Raw genomic sequence first — 19976 nt, 5'->3', positions numbered from 1 at the left:
GTTTGTTTGGACTGGTGTGAACACTATTGCACTCGGGAGCGCACTAAATAATGCACCGTGGTTCACTGCAGGTGAGAACTTATGATTGGTTGCAAAATGCATGCATCATCATAACTTGACATGTTTGAAACATTCTGAGTAGAAGCGCATCCGATTAGGGGCGATGTGGGCTATAGGGTTAGGGTTGGAGTGGCTATTGCTCAGTTTCCTCCCGCAAGTTGTTGGAAGACCAAAGCGAAAGTATTATGAAGATTGGGACACGCAAGTGATGCTCACAGATGGATTTAACATGAGCATTTTTTCCAATAAACAAATGACTTGCATGGACACGTGGTTTTTGTTTAGGACTTTTTTTTAGTTTGACATTTGGCAATGTGAAACCAACTGGACCAAAAAAAAGAAATACAATGTAACAAAGAATCAGACTCTGATTCAAATTATAGCTCAAAACGATGTGGGAAAGCCCTTACTCTGAGACATTTGATTCATTCTGCCCCAGAAAATCTGTACATAATTAGTATATCTGGAGCATGTCCAGACAGAGGGAGCAACAGTCTCAGCTGTGCAGCGTTTTGTTGTAGCCTTGGGAGTTTCCCTCCGCTCTAATCCAGGCATTCTTATTGGTCGAGGAGAAACGTCTCACTGCAGGAGGCTTATTGAGACTAAGAAGTGTAACATTCATGACGTTGCAGATATAAATTAGTCGATTTATTCTACTCTTCAGACAATCATGTATGTTCTACACAATACATTTCTATCTGAACGTTTTGTAACTTTGTGTCATTCAGGTTTAGGTGTTTGAGCTGTGTCCTAGGTGTGTTGGCCCCCTTCCCCCCCAGCCTTAGTCCATTCCTGTCCAGATGTTTGAGTTGTGACCAATACTGACCTCAGCTGTTCTGTTAGCACACAACCACCCTGCTCTAGTTGAGTCAGCAGACAGACTGGGCAGTAAACAAACCACTAAAGTTGGGAAATAGCTGTGCTGGAGGGGGAAGGCATCTGATTCACTCCTGTGCGTCTCTTTCAGCCAATGGCGCAAACAGTCTCGCAAAATCTCATCCTCACCTCCTTAGCTCTGTTCTGCTGGGCCAGCCCTATTTTAGTCCGTTTAACATGCATCCCCCCATTAATACACACGTGGACCCGCATATGTACGCACGCAAACACCTCCCTCTTTCCCCCTCTACCATCCCCTCTCCATCTCTCACACTCTCTGTCTGTCTGTGTGTGTTATCAGTAGGTGATAAGGCTCCTATATATAGAGAACAGAACATGTTACTTGGAGCTACTGGGGCCATAATGGTCTTTAGCTCTGTCTCAGAAGAAAAAATATTATGTTTCTCATACCATATGTACTGAATCCTGGTAAAGCTTGAAACCATACAACAAACTTCCCTGTTGTCTTAAACATTGTACGTGCATGTGTGTTGTAGGTTTGAAGAGATTGTCAAAAAGTTTAAAGTAGAGTACCATGCCGGAGGAGCTACACAGAACTCTATAAAAATCGCCCAGGTATGAGACGCACACACACACTTAGTCATTACACTATCCCACTGTACCTTTTTCAAAATGTGTAAAGGTTGCCCAGGTATGTTTCATTCAGACACACTGACACACACCACACGTGCTAACCTACTTAAACACACATACAGTGGATGATCCAGGATCCCCACAAGGTGTGTACGTTCTTCGGCTGTATCGGAGAGGATAAGTTTGGGGAGATTCTGAAGCAGAAGGCAGACGAGGCCCACGTGGACGCCTACTACTATGAGCAGACAGAGGAGCCTACAGGGACCTGTGCCGCATGCATCACCGGAGACAACAGGTAAACACGTCACTCTCTCACTCTCATAATACACACACTCCAAGGACAACAGGTCAAGGCTCCACTCCATCTACAGTGGCAAGATAAAGTATGGGAACCCTTTGGAATTACCTGGATTTCTGCATAAATTGGTCATAACATTAGTCACAACAATAAATAAACACAGTGTGCTTAAACTAATAACACACTGATCATTGTATTTGTATTGTATATATTGAATTCATCATTTGAACATTCACAGTGTAGGTTGGGAAAAGTATGTGAACCCCTAGGCTAATGACTTCTCCAAAAGCTAATGGGAGTCTGGAGTCGGCTAACCTGGAGTCCCAATCAATGAGACAAGATTGGAGATGTTGGTTAGAGTTGCCCTGCCCTATAAAAAACACTCACACAATTTGAGTTTGCTATTCACAAGAAGCAATGCCTGATGTGAACCATGCCTCGAACAAAGATCTCAGAAGACCTACGATTAAGAATTGTTGACTTGCATAAAGCTGGAAAGGGTTACCAAAGTATCTCTAAAAGCTTTGATGTTCATCAGTCCACAGAAAGACAAATTGTCTCCAAATGGAGAAATTTCAGTACTGTTGCAACTCTCCCTAGGAGTTGCTGTCCTGCAAAGATGACTGCAAGAGCACAGCGCAGAATGCTTAATGGGGTTAAGAAGAATCCTAAGGTGTCAGCTAAGACTTACAGAAATCTCTGGAACATGTTAGCATCTCTGTTAACGAGTCTACAATATGTTAAACACTAAACAAGAATGGTGTTCATGGGAGGACACCACGGAAGAAGCCACTCCTGTCTGAAGTTCGCAAAAGAGCACCTGGATGTTCTACAGCGCTTCTGGCGAAATATTCTGTGGACAGATTAAACTAAAGTTGAGTTGGGAGTTTGGGAGGAACACACAACACTTTGTGGAGGAAAAAAAGGCACAGCACACCAACATCAAAACCTCATCCCAAATGTAAAGTATGTTGTTGGAAGCATCATGGTTTGGGGCTGCTTTGCTGCCTCGGGGCCTGGACAGCTTGCTATCATCAACGGAAAAATGAATTCCCAAGTTTATCAAGACATTTTGCAGGAGAATGTAAGGCTATCATCTGTTCGGCAATTGAAGCGCAACAGAAGTTTGTTCTTGCAACAGGACAACGACCCAAAACGCAGAAGTAAATCAACAACAGAATGGCTTCAACAGAAGAAAATACGCATTCTGGAGTGGCCCAGTCAGAGTCCTGAACTCAACCCGATTTTAAAATGCTGTGGCATGACCTCGAGAGCGGTTCACACCAGACATCCTAAGAATATTGCTGAACAGAAACAGTTTTGTAAAGATGAATGGTCCAAAATGCCTCCTGACTGTTGTGCAGGTCTGATCCGCAACTACAGAATATGTTTGGTTGAGGTTATTGCTTTCAAAGGAGGGTCAACCAGTTATTAAATCCAAGGGTTCACATACTTTTCCCACTCTACACTATGAATGTATTCAATAAAGACATGAAAACGTATAATTGTTTGTGTGTTCTTAGTTTAAGCAGACTGTGTTTGTCTATTGTTGTGACTTAGATGAAGATCAGATCAAATTTCATGACCAATTTGTGCAGAAATCCAGGTAATTCCAAAGGGTTCACATACTTTGTCTTACCACTGTAACTCCACTGTGTACCTCTCATCAACTCCACTCGTTCTTCTCTTCCTTCCCCCCTTCCTCTCTCAGGTCCCTGGTAGCTAACCTAGCGGCAGCTAACTGTTATAAGAAGGACAAACATCTGGACTTGAAGGAGAACTGGAAACTGGTGGAAAAAGCCAAAGTTTACTATATCGCTGTATGTAACAAAGACCACATACACACACACTGAGTAGCATTGTTGACAACAGGCTGAGTAGCATTGGTTATAACATACTGTGTAGCATGGATTATAACAGGCTGTGAATAATTGATTATAACAGGTTTAGTAGCATGGAATAATAACATACTGTGTAGCATGGATTATAACAGGCTGTGAATAATTGATTAATACAGGTTTAGTAGCATTGATTATAACAGGCTTAGTAGCATGGAATAATAACATACTGTGTAGCATGGATTATAACAGGCTGTGAATAATTGATTATAACAGGCTTAGTAGCATTGGTTATAACATACTTTGTAGCATGGATTATAACAGGCTGTGAATAATTGATTAATACAGGCTTAGTAGCATTGATTATAACAGGCTTAGTAGCATGGAATAATAACATACTGTGTAGCATGGATTATAACAGGCTGTGAATAATTGATTATAACAGGTTTAGTAGTATGGAATAATAACATATTGTGTAGCATGGATTATAACAGGCTGTGTAGCATTGATTAATACAGGCTTAGTAGCATGGAATAATAACATACTGTGTAGCATGGATTATAACAGGCTGTGAATAATTAATTAATACAGGCTTAGTAGCATTGGTTATAACATACTGTGTAGCATGGATTATAACAGGCTGTGAATAATTGATTATAACAGGCTTAGTAGCATTGATTATAACATACTGTGGAGCATTGATTATAACAGGCTTAGTAGCATTGATTAATACAGGCTTAGTAGCATGGAACAATAACATACTGTGTAGCATGGATTATAACAGGCTGTGAATAATTAACTAATACAGGCTTAGTAGCATTGGTTATAACATACTGTGTAGCATGGATTATAACAGGCTGTGAATAATTGATTATAACAGGCTTAGTAGCATTGATTATAACATACTGTGGAGCATTGATTATAACAGGCTTAGTAGCATGGAATAATAACATACTGTGTAGCATTGATTATAACCGGCTGTGTAGCATTGATTATAACAGGCTTAGTAGCGTGGAATAATAACATACTGTGTAGCATTGATTATAACAGGCTGTGTAGCATTAATTATAACAGGCTGTGTAGCATTAATTATAACAGGCTGTGTAGCATTGATTATAACAGGCTGTGTAGCATTGATTATAACAGGCTCAGTAGAATTGGTTATAACATACTGTGTAGCATTGGTTATAACAGGCTGTGTAGCATTGATTATAACAAACTGTGGAGCATTGATTATAACAATGTGGAGCATTGGTTATGACATACTGTGTAGCATTGGTTATAACATACTGTACAGCATTGGTTATAACATACTGTGTTGCATTGATTATAACATACTGTGGAGCATTGGTTATAACATACTGTGGAGCGTTGGTTATAACATACTGTGTAGCATTGATTATAACATACTGTGTTGCATTGATTATAACAATGTGGAGCATTGGTTATAACATACTGTGGAGCATTGGTTATAACATACTGTGTAGCATTGATTATAACATACTGTGTTGCATTGATTATAACATACCGTGGAGCATTGGTTATAACATACTGTGGAGCATTGGTTATAACATACTGTGTAGCATTGGATATAACAGGCTGTGTAGCATTGATTATAACAAACTGTGGAGCATTGATTATAACATGCTGTGTAGCGTAATACAGGCTCTGTGTAGCATTACAACTGGCTGTGTAGCAGTGATAACAGGCTTGATTATCTCCTCCGTAGGGTTTCTTCCTGACGGTGTCTCTGGAGTCCATACTGAAAGTGGCCAAACACGCTTCTGAGAACAACAAGCTGTTCACTCTGAATCTCTCCGCTCCCTTCATCTCTCAGTTCTTCAAAGATGCCCTCATGGAGGTCATGCCCTATGTGGACGTGCTGTTCGGCAACGAGACGGTACACACACACACACTCATTCATTCATTTATCCAGTATCTAGGTACTTCTGGAGAGAGAGAGACAGACTGAATGGTAGAGGGAGAGAGTGATGGAAAGAAAGAGACCAACGGGCAAATAGGCAGAGAAAGGGTGACAGACACAAGTAGACAGATGGGGAGCGAGAGGACGATGGAGAGAGAGACCGACAGGCAGACGAGATAGGACGACATGGAGAAATACACTGAATGTACAAAACATTAGGAACACCTTCCTTTTGCCCTCAGACTCAATTTGTCAGGGCATGGACTCTACAAGGTGTCGAAAGCGTTCCACAGGGATGCTGGCCCATGTTGTCTCCAATGCTTCCCACAGTTGTGTGAAGTTGGCTGGATGTCCTTTGAGTGGTGGACCGTTCTTGAACTGTTGAGCCTGACAAACCCAGGAGCGTTGCAGTTCATGACACCATACTCCTTTCGAAGGCACTTAAAATCTTTTGTCTTGCCCATTCACCCTCTGAATGGCGCGCATAAAAATCCATGTCTCAAGGCTTAAAATTCCTTCTTTAACCTGTCTCCTCCCCTTTAGCTACACTGATATGAAGTGGGATTTAACAGGGGACGTCAGTAAGGGATCATAGACTGACCAGGTGAAAGTTATGTCATGAAAAGAGCAGGTGTTCCTAATATGTTTTGTACACTCCCGTGTAAATGGAAACTAATGGGATATTTCTGTTTTTCAGGAGGCGGCCACGTTTTCAAAAGAGCAAGGCTTTCAGGTGAGTGGACTGCGATTTGAAACACAAACACACACACTCTTGTATATTAGTATAGCTTGTTTGTGACTATGGTGTGTGTTTGTAGACTGAGGACATCGAGGAGATTGCTAAGAAGGCCGAGGCTCTGCCCAAAGTCAACAAGAAGAGACCGAGAATCGTTGTCTTTACTCAGGGGAAGGACGGAACCATCATGACCAAAGGTAACTACACACACACAAGTTGACAGGCACACACACTGTCACTCGCACACTGATTTGAGTGCAGAAACTAGCCTGCCTTCAGCAACTCGTTGGAATTGGCCATTATGTATAAGGCCAAATTGAAATGTTTCTTACACAAGAAATATGAAACAATATGCATAACCATGGTAGCAATTTAACGGGAACAGTTTGGAGATATTCAACTAAAGGTGAGGACACAACAGTTCACCGGACGCAAGACTGAATCCGAACATTACACTGTTGATTTTATGTGCATTTTACATTTACCATACTTTTCGCCACATTTGTTGATAATGAAATCTGAAAACACTGATTCAATAACATAAGACTATTCCTGAAAAAGGTGTGTTAGGTGCAACATAAGACAACTAAAATTACAAGGGTTTGAGTGAGAGGACTAACTGGTGTCTGTCTCCAAGTGGCCACACACATCGACAACGTGTGTACAGTTTCTAAGCAATTTCAATGCACTTTTATGACTCAAAGAAGAGTCTTCAACTATAAGATGCTTTTTTGGAGCTCTCCTAGCTGTGCATTTGAGGAACTAGACCAAGCACATGTAGTAATTGTTTTGTTTGGAACACAATCCTGCATCCCTGCCATCAAACAATTACTGTTTACGTTATCCCAAAACGGGTCCATTATAAATCACAATCTGGGTCAGGTGGGCATCATTTGAAAGCGTGTTCTTTTGCCAACATGACTAGCTAAGTTATAAAATATGATCTTACAGTGTTAGGCTTTCACAAGGCAATTCAGAGAAACAGATCGTAATCTTGGTGCTCCTAGAAAGGAGTTATGAGTGCATTCAGGTGCATGTGCTGCAGTGAATTTTCTTCACAATAAACAAACATGGGCTCATTCTGTTCGGAACAACCCAGAGTATGACATCATATCATCATGTATCTGTACATCAAACATGGATCATAAACATTGACACTGTATATGACATGATTTATTTCCTCACAGGTATGGCTTGCTTGTATGACATCAAAGCATTATTTATTTATAATCCTCTTATTCTCAACGTCTCATCATTCAAAATACATTGAGTCATCGCAATTTACATCATTGCCCTCACTGACAACAAAATAAATTGTGCGCAATGCTTAAATTCAGAACGGCTGTCAGTCAACACCCATAAAGATGTAGGATCTTAACTTGATCACTCTTTTGTTGCCGTGATTTACCTGCACAGCAAGAAATGCATACTTTTATTGTAGGTTTAAAATGGCTTCTAAAGTTGCTAATTTCCACTTTAAAATGTTCAACTTGAATTGCCCAAACATGAAAATGTATTAACCCCTACAAACAATGTTTGTTAATTATAATACACATAATAATTCACAGTTCCTGTTGCTGCAGGAATAGTTTCAAATGGCTCAAATTATGATCCTATATCTGTACAGCGCTGTGAAGCGTAGAGCCAGAGTTCTGACATGTATAGCATGATACTGTACAGCCACTGCATTCCAATTAAGGTGCCTATTAGTGCCCAAATTTGCCATTTTCAACCCATATACCGTGTGTGTGTGTGTTTTGCTTTGCCATTTTCAACCCTTATTGTGTGTGTGTGTGTGTGTGTGTGTGTGTGTGTGTGTGTGTGTGTGTGTGTGTGTGTGTGTGTGAAGGAGGTGACAAGGTGGAGACGTTCCCAGTGCTGAAGATTGACCAGAAGGACATTGTGGACACAAATGGAGCCGGAGATGCCTTTGTAGGAGGTACGTTTGTCTATGTGCATGAACATTTTGGGTGGCTTTCTGTAGGGATATTTGTCTGGTCCTTGAGAAAGTTGAATAAGTGTGTGTGTATCATGCAGGATTCCTGTCAGAGTTGGTCCAGGACAAGGAGTTGGAACAGTGTGTGAAAGCAGGACACTACGCTGCCAACGTCATCATCAGACGAGCAGGATGCACCTTCCCCGAAAAACCAGACTTCCACTGATGACCTGTAACCTTAATTGCTGACCTCTTACCCCTACCCCTAACCCATCCACCCTTACCTTCCAACTGAATGAAACCAGGTCCCCCCCTGTCCTTTTTTTTCTTTCAACCATCCATCCATGCCTTCATCCAATCCATCCATATATCTGTCATTGCTTTCATCCCTTCTTCCTTTGTCTTTCTGCAACCAGACTTATGTGCCTATTCTTCTTGTCCTACGCTAGGGGATGCTCTCGGGCCACACTGCCTGATACAGCAGTATCTGTTTATACTGATGTTCAACTGCCCTCCCTAAGGACTGCTGAAGTCTACTGCCCTCTGTAAACACAGTTAGACCTTAGGTACCAACGTAATACTGCCGATTCACAGTTAACTATCAGCCTCTCAATAAACTGTCATGTTTACACACACTGCAGGATGCTGCTGGAATCCGACTGCTGTCCAGTCTTCTCCTTGGAGACCGAGCTAAAGCCAAGTTAGTGAGTCAGGATTAGGTAACAGGTTAGGGACATGGTTAATGGGTTAGTTACGGATGGGTGAACACTGCGCATAGAATTAGTTTGCATTAGATAGGCGGTGTCATTGTGGTTTAGATTTGATCATTGTTTTCATTGATTGATGTTTTATTGTGACTGGAGGCTTATTGAAGCGGAGAAGTGTTGTTGCAGGGTAGTGTTGCTGTAAAACCAAACAGATTCCTTAACCTTAAAGCGCACAGTAAAAGTGTAAAGTTCTCTGTACACTTTGTAAACGTGTCAAAGCCTCTTGAGTCATTAGTGATTTTTATGGCTGTTTTACAAATGATTCATATTTAAATAATGCATTTTAAAGTGATGCAGGTGTAGCCTGTAGATATTGGCTAATAAACACATTTCAGTTGGTCTAAAACAAAATATCATAATAGGCTTTTTATAATTTTATAAGCAGCCTGTGTATAAGTCTCATAACACTCTAGGAACCTTTGTGCAAATGTTTAGTTTGTAAATGGGGAACTTGGTCTGCAGGGGCTGTGAGGCTTAGGGCAGAAGTAAGCACCTCTCCTCATGTGTATGGTTGTTGATATCTTTGAGTCTGCGTGTGGTATTGTGACTTGCTGCTTCTACAGAATACTTCACTCATTGTCCATTGACACAGGCTAGCGATACATTTTTTAAAAATAAAATCACTGTTATGATTCAGGAAAGGATCCTATGTATCCTCGATATGAGCTGCTAACCCAAATTACCAAGGATATTTAATTAACACATTTATTTTTGTCTTAATTTCCCCAGGTAAATTGAGAACACATTTATTGATAGGCGCCATCGCCATATTGCTTTCAAAATATGAATGAAATGACAATATGTTTGATTTTTTAATAGTGTATTTACTGTGTAATAATTTAACATTATGGCAATATACACATTTAACAAAGTACAATGGAGTTGAACATACAAGCAGTGAGCATTCAGACAGATTATTATAGTTTCTTCCATTCATGTTGTTATAGTTCATCTCCTGTTTGCTTCTTTACTGATGAATGTGTGTGTGTCAGTGTCTTAGTATGTCCTCCTGTAGTTGTATATCCAGGTCTGTCAGTCGTTTGAGGAAGCCTCGATTAGGCAGGACGTAGTGTCGACCAGTTCCCTCACTCGATCATCATATACCCCAGGACCAGCGCCCCTGACCCGTCACACAGTGCACCAAGATCTTGCCTGATTTACAGAATTGATATGCACTCACAGGCATAAATCTGATTCTGAACTTTTTGCTCACTACCACTTCCCCTTTAACAACCACCTCTCTTGGTTACAGTGTCTACTGATCTCTCTCTACCCCAGGGTTCCCCAACTGGTGATTTTATTTGCTCCCCAAAGTTTTCTGGACACCAGCCAATCAGCTCCAAGTCATATTAATTTGGAAAATCTATTCCAAAGTATTCCCACGCATAATAGATCTGGTATTGTGAAAAATCACTTACGTGTAGTAAAAAGATAAGTATTTTTTTTAAATAAGAAATTAATGTTTCTAAACACTACATGAATGTGGATGCTACCATGATTAGATAATGATCAATGACAAAGTTAGACGCACAAATGCTAACCTCCCCTGTTGCAATGGTGAGAGGTTAGTATGTCTTGGGGGTATATTTGTGCATTTGTAGCCTTCTCACTCATTATCCACGATTCATTCTGGATTATCCGTAATCATGGTAAACATCCACATTATTGTATAATTGTTTAGAAACATATAATTTACAATAAAAGTGACTCAAATGACACAATACATGATTTACCATTCAATTTATATTGGGCACAAAATGATCTGAAACACAAACAGCAAACGATTTCAACAAATGTGTAGAAACGCAAGCTTGATGTAGTCATTGCGTGCTATGAATATGCGACCAAACATTTCACTACTTTAATACACACACGTGAATTTGTCCCAATACTTTTGGTCCCCTAAAATGGGTGGTCTATGTACAAAAAGTGCTGTAATTTCGGACCGGTTCACCCTGACAGCCAGGTGTAAACAGAAGACTGTATGGAACGTCGTTTGGTACTAATATACTGCTGCAACCTATATGCATCATCCGGGACTAGCCTTCATAAGCATTAAAACCACATAAGCATGGCGGTGGAAAATGGTTTCATGAAGAAAGTACACATATCTTGCCCAATATTTTTCACGATTTCTTGCCATTAAATCCAGCTAAGGAGGAAATCAACACATTTGCAGCATGAATGGAGAATGTTTTAGATACCCCCCGTGGAAAGGTTTGTAAGAGTTTCTTGGCAGCTGCAAACAATGCGTTTGGACGGTAAAGACAAACGATTCAACATCGCCATCTGCCGGGGAAATGGGAAAGAGTACTCCTTTGCCCTGTAAACAAATCAGATTGAACAAAATTATTTGGAACATTTCTCATTCGCTGGCTATACCGATCACCAATTCAGTATATTTAAAATGAGCGGTAATTCATAACTCGCACATTCCTGAATTAACTAGTTATTTTAATTTTGATTGTTCGTCTAAACTGACGAGATCACCTGCTAGCTATTTCGGTAACGTTAGTGTCCAACGTTAACTAACTTGGCTAGTAGGTCAATGTCAAACGTAAACACTCGTTTCATGCCCCAATGATCGAATTTTACATTCAGATGAAAGTAATTTGTCGAAAATGTTCACATAATATGTTGACTAACGTTAAAGTCTTCTCCCAGGAAATGGCCAAATGAAAAGTATATGTCGTCACTCCGCACGTCACGTGACACATAATTATCCCAGTTTTCTTCGATGAGGTTTAACGGCGGTTGGCATCCAATATGTTGCATTACCGCCACCTACTAGACTGGAGTATACCCTTATACTTTTCTTTAAAAATAAATAAACAAATACAATACCATCTAAATAACACTAAACTTCCTACATAAAAAAAATAAAAATAACACCACCCTACTCCACTATTTAAATCTATTTAGTTTACCTCATGCCAACAACCTGAAAGGATGGGACATCACCACTTAATACACCCTGTAACTCTTCTGATGTCAAGTCTCACACACCCAAATACTACTCTGCTGCTGCCACCACAACCACAATTTTCCGCGACTTATGTTCCATCCCTGCAGTACAGTTGATAACCATGGCTAAAATTGCAAAGAATCCAATCTTACTGAAACATATATCACTTGTTGCCCTATCCCTCTGTACTGGTACAGATCTACTACTACATCATGTTATGGATATGCTTGTAATCATTAAGGACTGGGGAGTTTTTCAGAATAAAACAAAACAAAATGGAGTTAAGCACAGGCAAAATCCTAGAGGAAACCTGGTTCAGTCTGCTTTTCATCAGGCACTGGGAGATTAATTCACTTTTCAGCAGGACAATAACATAAAACACAAAACCAAAACTACACAGTTGCTTAGCAAGAAAACAGTGAATGTTCCTGAGTTACAGTTTTGACTTAAATCTGCTTGAAAATGTCATGACTTGAAAATGGTTGTCTAGCAATGTTCAACAACCAATTTGACAGAGCTTGAAGAATTTTGAAAATAATAATTGGAAAATATTGTACAATCCAGGTGTGCAAAAAAAGCTAATCTCATCAATGTTATTCTCACAAATAATCCTGACAGGTATCAGTCTGGTGTTTTCTGTAATGACCTTAGTAATCACTGTTTTACAGCCTGTGTTCGTAATGGCTGCTCAGTGAAACGACCTGTCCTGATTTGTTGCTTGCTAAAAAACTTTAATGAGCAAGCCTTCCTTCATGAACTATCCTCTGTAAAATGGTACAGAATCACACTCTGTCGAAGTTGCTTGGACCTTCTTTTTTGATATTTTCAGTGGTATTGTTAACAAACACACCGCCATAAAGAAAATGAGAATTGAAACAGGTTCAGCCCCTGGTTCGACCGTGATCTTGAAGAGTTACTCCACCTCAAAAATTGCATTTGGTGAAAGGCTCGGCACACGCACACTCAGGCTGACTGGCTCTTGTTCAGACACATGAGAAATAAGTGCACTCAGGCTATCCGGAAGGCCAAAGCTAGTTACTTTAAGGAGCAGTTCTCTCTCTGTGGGGCTAATCCCAAGAAGTTCTGGAAAACAGTTAAAGACCTGGAGAATAAACCCTCCTCCTCACAGCTACCCATATCCCTTAATGTTGATGATGTCGTTGTTACTGACAAGAAACATATGGCTGAGCTCTTTAATCACTACTTCATTAAGTCAGGGTTCCTATTTGACTCAGTCATGCCTCCTTGCCAGTCCAACACTTCCTCATCTCCCACCCCTTCTAACATGACTAGCCCCGATGCTCCTCCCTCTTTTTCCCCTTTCCCCGCTACAAAGTTTCTCCCTGCAGGCGGTCACTGAGTCTGAGGTGCTAAAGGAGCTCCCTAAACTTAATCCCCCAAAACCTTATGGTTCAGATGGTTTAGACCAGTGGTCACCGAGTCAAAATGCATGCCGAGATCTACCGCTTTATTAACATGACTTAAAAAAATGTAAGCCTATGCAACATTAACCAATTAAAAACAGTACTGTAGCAATGAGGTTTGTACAGTAAGCCACAGGTCCAATACATTATCACCGCATACTGGCTTTGCTTGAATTTACCTGCCAATGCATTGTTGTTCAGGACATTTTAAAAAAAAAGAGAGATTTCAAAATTTGAGGTAGGCTATATGATCGGTAATAGATCTATTGTTGTATTACTTGCGAGGCACAGCCGAGTGAGCATACATTTAAATAATTAGCTTTTTATTTTACTGGGCTGATGGTGCCTGCATCTGATGGTCAGTCTCAGCGGAGGGAGAGAGCAGCAGACTGAGGATCCGTCTCTCAACATCCCTCCACTCTCTCTTTCCTCCACGGACACTGACCAAAACGGGACACCGTCATCCAGCTGATGGCGAAACTTGAGTCGCACTGCATTATTTCTGCCTCATGCACAAATTCATGTTGTTACTCCAATGAACAGAGAAAGTGAAATATTCCTTGATATTAAAAAAGACCCAAGCCACGAATAATAATAACAACGCAAGCCTATAGATACACTTTCCTACTCATTCATTACTGCTGCACTGCTTGTTGTAGCACTGAGTGGAAATAATGCATTTTATGCATTATAAAAGTGTTGAATATGAAGTGTTGACAGTGCTGATTAAGAACTTAAACATGAACTCAGTCAGAAAAACAGCAGCTCTTTGCTGTATTCGTTGACAGTCTCTCTCTAGTCATGGTTTAAACATTAGGAAATTTCACAGTATCAATTTTGCCGTAGCTTTCTTTCTTGCCTCCTACGATACTGCAGACTCGGTCATGTGAGCAATCTGATTGTCCAGCAGAGGCCTAGAGCACTTGATTTCCTCTCCAGGCCCACTGGGAAGGCAGAGTTTGTACCTTCCGACACATGAAATGGCAACAGTTTGCCTACCCGGCGCTAGGGCAGTTGAATTGGCTGCACCTACCAACAACAGCCTGAGAGTTTTTTACAGAAATGTTTGGCGATCGACTATGATCCTAACTGTTATAGGCCTATTTCTATTTGCCCTGTTTATCAAAAGTGTCAAAGAACTTGTCAATAATCAACTGACTGGTTTTCTTGATTTCCATAGTATTCTCCCTGGTATGCAATCTGGTTTCTGCTCAGGTTATGGATGTGTCACTGCAACCTTAAAGGTCCTCAATGATGTCACCACTGCCCTTGATTCTAAGCAATGTTGTGCTGCTATTTTTGTTGACTTGGCCAAAGCTTTTGATACTGTAGACCATTCCATTCTTGTGGGCCGACTATGGAGTATTGGTGTCTCTAAGGGGGTCTTTGGCCTGGTTTGCTAACTATCTCTCTCAAAGAGTGCAGTGTATAAAGTCAGAAAATCTGCTGTCTCAGCCACTGCCTGTCACCGAGGGTTTACCCCAAGGCTTGGTCCTAGGCCACATGCTCTTCTCAATTTACACCAACAACATGCTCAGGCAGTAGGAAGCTCTCTCGTTGATTTATATGCAGATAATAGAGTCTTATACTCAGCTGGCCGTCCCCGGATTTTGTGTCCAACAAGCTTTTTCTGCCCTTAACCTGGTTCTGAACAGCTCCGAAACAAAGGTAATTTGGTTTGGTTTGAAGAATGTCCCTCTCCCCACAGGTGTGATTACTTTTGGAAAATCTGACCGGGACTCCATTTTGTTGCTCCCAGCCTATAGACAGAAACTAAAACAGGAAACGCCCATGCTCAGGTCTGTTCAACGTTGGTCTGACTAATTGGATTCCACTCTTCAAGATTGCTTCGATCACGTGGACTGGGATATGTTCCCGGATAGCCTCAGACAATAATATTGATGTATACGCTGATTCAGTGAGCGAGTTTATTAGCAAGTGCATCGGTGATGTTATACCCATGGTGACTATTAAAACCTTCCCCAACCAGAAACCATGGTCTGATGGCCGCATTCAAGCAAAACTGAAATCGCGAACCACTGCTTTTAATCATGGCAAGGCGACCAGAAACATGACCGAATACAAACAGTGTAGCTATTCCTTTCGCAGGGCCATCAAACAAGCTAAGCGTAAGTATAGAGACAAAGTAGAGTCGCAATTCAACAGCTCAGACACGAGACGTATGTGGCAGGGTCTTCAGTCAATCACGGATTACAAAAAGAAAACCAGCCCCGTCGCAGACACCGACATCTTGCTCCCAGACAAATTAAACAACTTCTTTGCTAGCTTTGAGGACAATACAGTGCCACTGACACGGCCCGCTACCAAAACCTGCAGGCTCTCCTTCACCGCGGCCAACGTGAGTAAAACATTTAATCATGTTAACCCTTCGCAAGGCTGCCGGCCAAGATGGCATCCCTAGCTGCTTCCTCAGAGCATGCGCAGACCAGCTGGCTGGTGTGTTTACGGACATATTCAATCAATCCCTATCCCAGTCTTCTGTTCCCACATGCTTCAAGAGGGCCACTATTGTTCCTGTTCCCAAGAAATCTAAGGTAACTGAGATCCACGACTATCGCCCCATAGCACTCACTTCCGTCATCATGAAGTGCTTTGAAAGACTATTCAAGGATCATATCACCTCCACCCTACCTGACACCCTAGACCCAATCCAGTTTGCTTACCGCCCCAATAGGTCCACAGACAATGCAATCGCAATCACACTGCACACTGCCCTAACCCATCTGGACAAGAGGAATATACCTACGTAAGAATGTTGTTCATCGATTAGCATTTAACACCATAGTACCCTCCAAACCCGTCATTAAGACCCTGGGTCTCGACCCTGCCCTGTGCAACTGGGTCCTGGACTTTCTGACGGGCCGCCCCCAGGTGGTGAGGGTAGGAAACCACATCTCAACCCCGCTGATCCTCAACACTGGGCCCCACAAGGGTGTGTTCTCAGCCCTCTCCTGTACTCCCTGTTCACCCATGACTGTGTGGCCATGCACGCCTCCAACTCAATCATCAAGTTTGCAGATGACACTACAGTGGTAGGCTTGATTACCAACAACAACGAGACAGCCTACAGGGAGGAGGTGAGGGCCCTCGGAGTGTGGTGTCAGGAAAATAACCTCTAACTCAATGTCAACAAAACAAATTAGATGATTGTGGACTTCAGCAAACAGCAGAGGGAGCACCCCCCTATCCACATTGACGAGAGAGTAGTGGAGAAGGTGGAAAGTTTTAAGTTCCTCGGCGTACTCATCACGGACAAACTGAAATGGTCCACCCACACAGAAAGCGTGGGGAAGAAGGCGCAACAGCGCCTCTTCAACCTCAGAAGGCTGAAGAAATTTGGCTTGTCACCGAAAACACTCACAAACTTTTACAGATGCACAATCAAGAGTATCCTGTCGGGCTGTATCACCGCCTGGTACGGCAACTGCTCCATCCTCAACCATAAGGCTCTCCAGAGGGTAGTGAGGTCTGCACAACACATCACCGGGGGCAAACTACCTGCCCTCCAGGACACCTACACCACCTGATGTTACAGTAAGGCCAAAAAGATCAAGGACAACAACCACCCGAGCCACTGCCTGTTCACCCCGTTATCATCCAGAAGGCGAGGTCAGTACAGGTGCATCAAAGCTGGGACCGAGAAACTGAAAAACAGCTTCTACCTCAAGGCCATCAGACTGTTAAACAGCCATCACTAACATTGAGTGGCTGCTGCCAACTCAAATCTCTAGCCACTTTAATAATTAAACATTTGATGTAATAAATGTATCACTAGTCACTTTAAACAATGACACTTTATATAATGTTTACATACCCTACATTACTCATCTCATATGTATATACTGTACTCTATACCATCTACTGCATCTTGCCTATGCCACTCTGCCATCGCTCATCCATATATTTATATATACATAGTCTTATTCATTCCTTTACACTTGTGTGTAAAAGGTAGTTGTTGTGAAATTGTTAGATTACTTGTTAGATATTACTGCACGGTCGGAACTAGAAGTACAAGCATTTCGCTACACTCGCATTAACATCTGCTAACCATGAAATGTGATTTGATTTGATTTGTGGAAGTAGTCACCTCATACAAGTACTTGGGAGTATGGCTAGACGGTACACTGTACACTCTCAGTACATATCAAAGCTGCAGGCTAAAGTTAAATCTAGACTTGGTTTCCTATATCGTAATCGCTCTTTCACCCCAGCTGCCAAACTAACCCTGATTCAGATGACCATCCTACCCATGCTAGATTACGGCGATGTAATTTATAGATCGGCAGGTAAGGGTGCTCTCGAGGGGCTAGATGTTCTTTGCCATTCGGCCATCAGATTTGCCACCAACGTTTCTTGTAGGACACATCACTGCACTCTTTACTCTTCAGTAAACTGGTCATTTCTGTATACCCGTCGCAAGACCCACTATTTGTTGCTTATTTATAATACCCTCTTAGGCCTCACTCTCCCCTATCTGAGATATCTACTGCAGCCCTCATGCTGCACATACAACACCCGTTCTGTTAAAGGTCCCCAAAGCACACACATCCCTGGGTTGCTCGTCTTTTCCGTTCGCTGCAGCTAGCGACTGGAACGAGCTGCAACAAACACTCAAACTGGACAGTTTTAACTCAATCATGGACACTCTTACTGACAGTTGTGGCTGCTTTGCGTGATGTATTGTTGTCTCTACTTTCTTGCCCTTTGTGCTGTTGTCTGTGCCCAATAATGTTCGTACCATGTTTTGTGCTGCTACCATGTTGTGCTTTTTAATCCCTGGTCCCCGCTGGAGGCCTTTTGCCTTTTGGTAGGCCGTCATTGTAAATAAGAATTTGTTCTTAGCTGACTTGCCTAGTTAAATAAAGGTAAAAAAAAAATGTATCCAATGTAAGAGTAAGAATGTTGTAAAGGCTTCTCTTACCCACAGAAGTAACATGCCTACTAGGGAGACCTAACTGCAAAGAGACTGTGTCAAATTCTAGGTCGAACCCTAGGATTTTTGCAATTTCTTAGACCAGTGTCTTTATAATGTGGAACATGACAATGTGTTAGGGTGTCTGTATCAGTTTTACATTCAAGACTGGGCTATTTGGGGATGTATGCAATACATGTATTATTCTTAATTGGATTTCTCTAGTACGATTACAGAAATATAATGTTTTTGCATATCTCCAAATGTCCTCCCACATCTCCTCGTCAATAGTAAAATACAATTATTTCTCCCACGCTCGCTTGACCCCCCCCCCCCCTCCACCATAATTTGCAAATAAATTCATTAAAAATCCTACAATGTGATTTTATGGATTTTTTTTCTAATTTTGTCTGTCATAGTTGAAGTGTACCTATGATGACAATTACAGGCCTCATCTTTTTAAGTGGGAGAACTTGCACAATTGGTGGCTGACTAAATACTTTTTTGCCCCACTGTATGTTAGCTTCCCTCAGCGTTTGAGGGATGCGGTCATTTGAAAATGAGTGGTTAAACAGATCAAGCAATTGCTCAAGGATCAGGCCGTGGAACTCCTTATAGAACTCATTACAAAACCTGTTTGGTCCTCACCTGCCGAATCAACTAGCCCTGAAAATGGATGGCGCTGGATCGTCGGGCCCATACCCGGCCGTCGCCGGCCACGGGAGCCTCGAGGGATATGCCAGGACGAGTAGGAGTGCCGCCGCGGTGAGCAAGGAAGCCTAGGGCACGGGTCCGGGTGGAGCCGCCGTGGTTGCAGATCTTGGTGGTAGCAAATATTCAAACGAGAACTTTGAAGGCCCGAAGTGGAGAAGCTTATTTGACCCTGATCCCATACCATTTTGCAGATTCACATTTCCAAACATGATCTCTTCCTTGGTAATAGGGGCATTAAGGAGATACCTCTGCTCTTTGGAAATAGTAGGGAGCTCAATCTTAGAAAATAAGTCCTCCATTGGTTTGGGTGCATCATTTGTCAGTTCTGAGGCATAAAAATTTGCATAGCTAGAGCTCCGACTTTCTGACCTGAATATCACTGACGTCATGATTTGACCTTGTTTTTTTCCAAGTTCCCAGCTGTTTTGAAAGCACTAAGAGGGAGGATAAATGTGAAAAATCTATCCCCACACTTGATCCTGCCCACTCGGCACTAGCCTCCCATTGGAAACTACAGGATGTGGTCTATCTTGGGTTAGTTAAAAAACATCTTTGATATTACTTAATGTACTGTAAGGCCAAACCAATTCCCCCTGAGAGATGGCTAAAGTGGATGCTGAGTTCGAATCAAGCAGCCCGTCGAGCAAAGTTGACTGGACAACTGCAGTGTCAAAAACTGGAACAAAAAGGAAATTGTCTAAAATTGAAGTGGAGGATACGTGTATGAATGATAATGAATCGTTCCTTGTTGGGATGTGTTTGTTGAGTAAGGATGCATGTGTGGGAGACCCGTTTGAGGTGTTGAAAATGGTGAAGTGTGTGCTGGGAAAGGTTGAGTCTTTCAGAGGGTCTTATTTGGATTAATTGTATTTCTGAAGAACAAGAGGAAGACTGCAGTGAGCCTCAAA

The 19976-nt window shown here is 41.8% G+C and overlaps 1 protein-coding gene and 1 long non-coding RNA gene across 3 annotated transcripts in view; one reads left to right on the top strand and one right to left on the bottom strand.

Moving 5' to 3' along the window:
• The window catches only part of LOC110525737 (adenosine kinase), a 35931-nt gene extending 26689 nt beyond the window's left edge, over positions 1-9242 (top strand). For both annotated transcript variants that reach the window (XM_021606138.2, XM_021606148.2), the window contains exons 4-11: positions 1434-1512; positions 1653-1825; positions 3540-3648; positions 5396-5566; positions 6288-6323; positions 6409-6523; positions 8176-8265; positions 8364-9242. In XM_021606138.2, the coding sequence (XP_021461813.1) occupies positions 1434-1512; positions 1653-1825; positions 3540-3648; positions 5396-5566; positions 6288-6323; positions 6409-6523; positions 8176-8265; positions 8364-8488 (898 nt within the window). In that variant the 3' untranslated portion in view covers positions 8489-9242. The remainder of the gene's footprint in view (positions 1-1433; positions 1513-1652; positions 1826-3539; positions 3649-5395; positions 5567-6287; positions 6324-6408; positions 6524-8175; positions 8266-8363) is intronic.
• Positions 9243-9646: 404 nt separating this feature from the next.
• LOC110525756 lies at positions 9647-11816 on the bottom strand. Its single transcript, XR_002473818.2, has 2 exons — positions 11676-11816; positions 9647-11352 (listed from the first exon to the last, which is right to left on the bottom strand). It is a non-coding gene; the product is annotated as an uncharacterized LOC110525756 (long non-coding RNA).
• Positions 11817-19976: the final 8160 nt, after the last annotated feature.

The sequence above is a fragment of the Oncorhynchus mykiss genome, chromosome 1 (assembly GCF_013265735.2).
Source record: "Oncorhynchus mykiss isolate Arlee chromosome 1, USDA_OmykA_1.1, whole genome shotgun sequence".
Lineage (NCBI taxonomy): Eukaryota > Metazoa > Chordata > Actinopteri > Salmoniformes > Salmonidae > Oncorhynchus > Oncorhynchus mykiss.
This window is presented reverse-complemented; position numbering and strand designations above follow the sequence as displayed.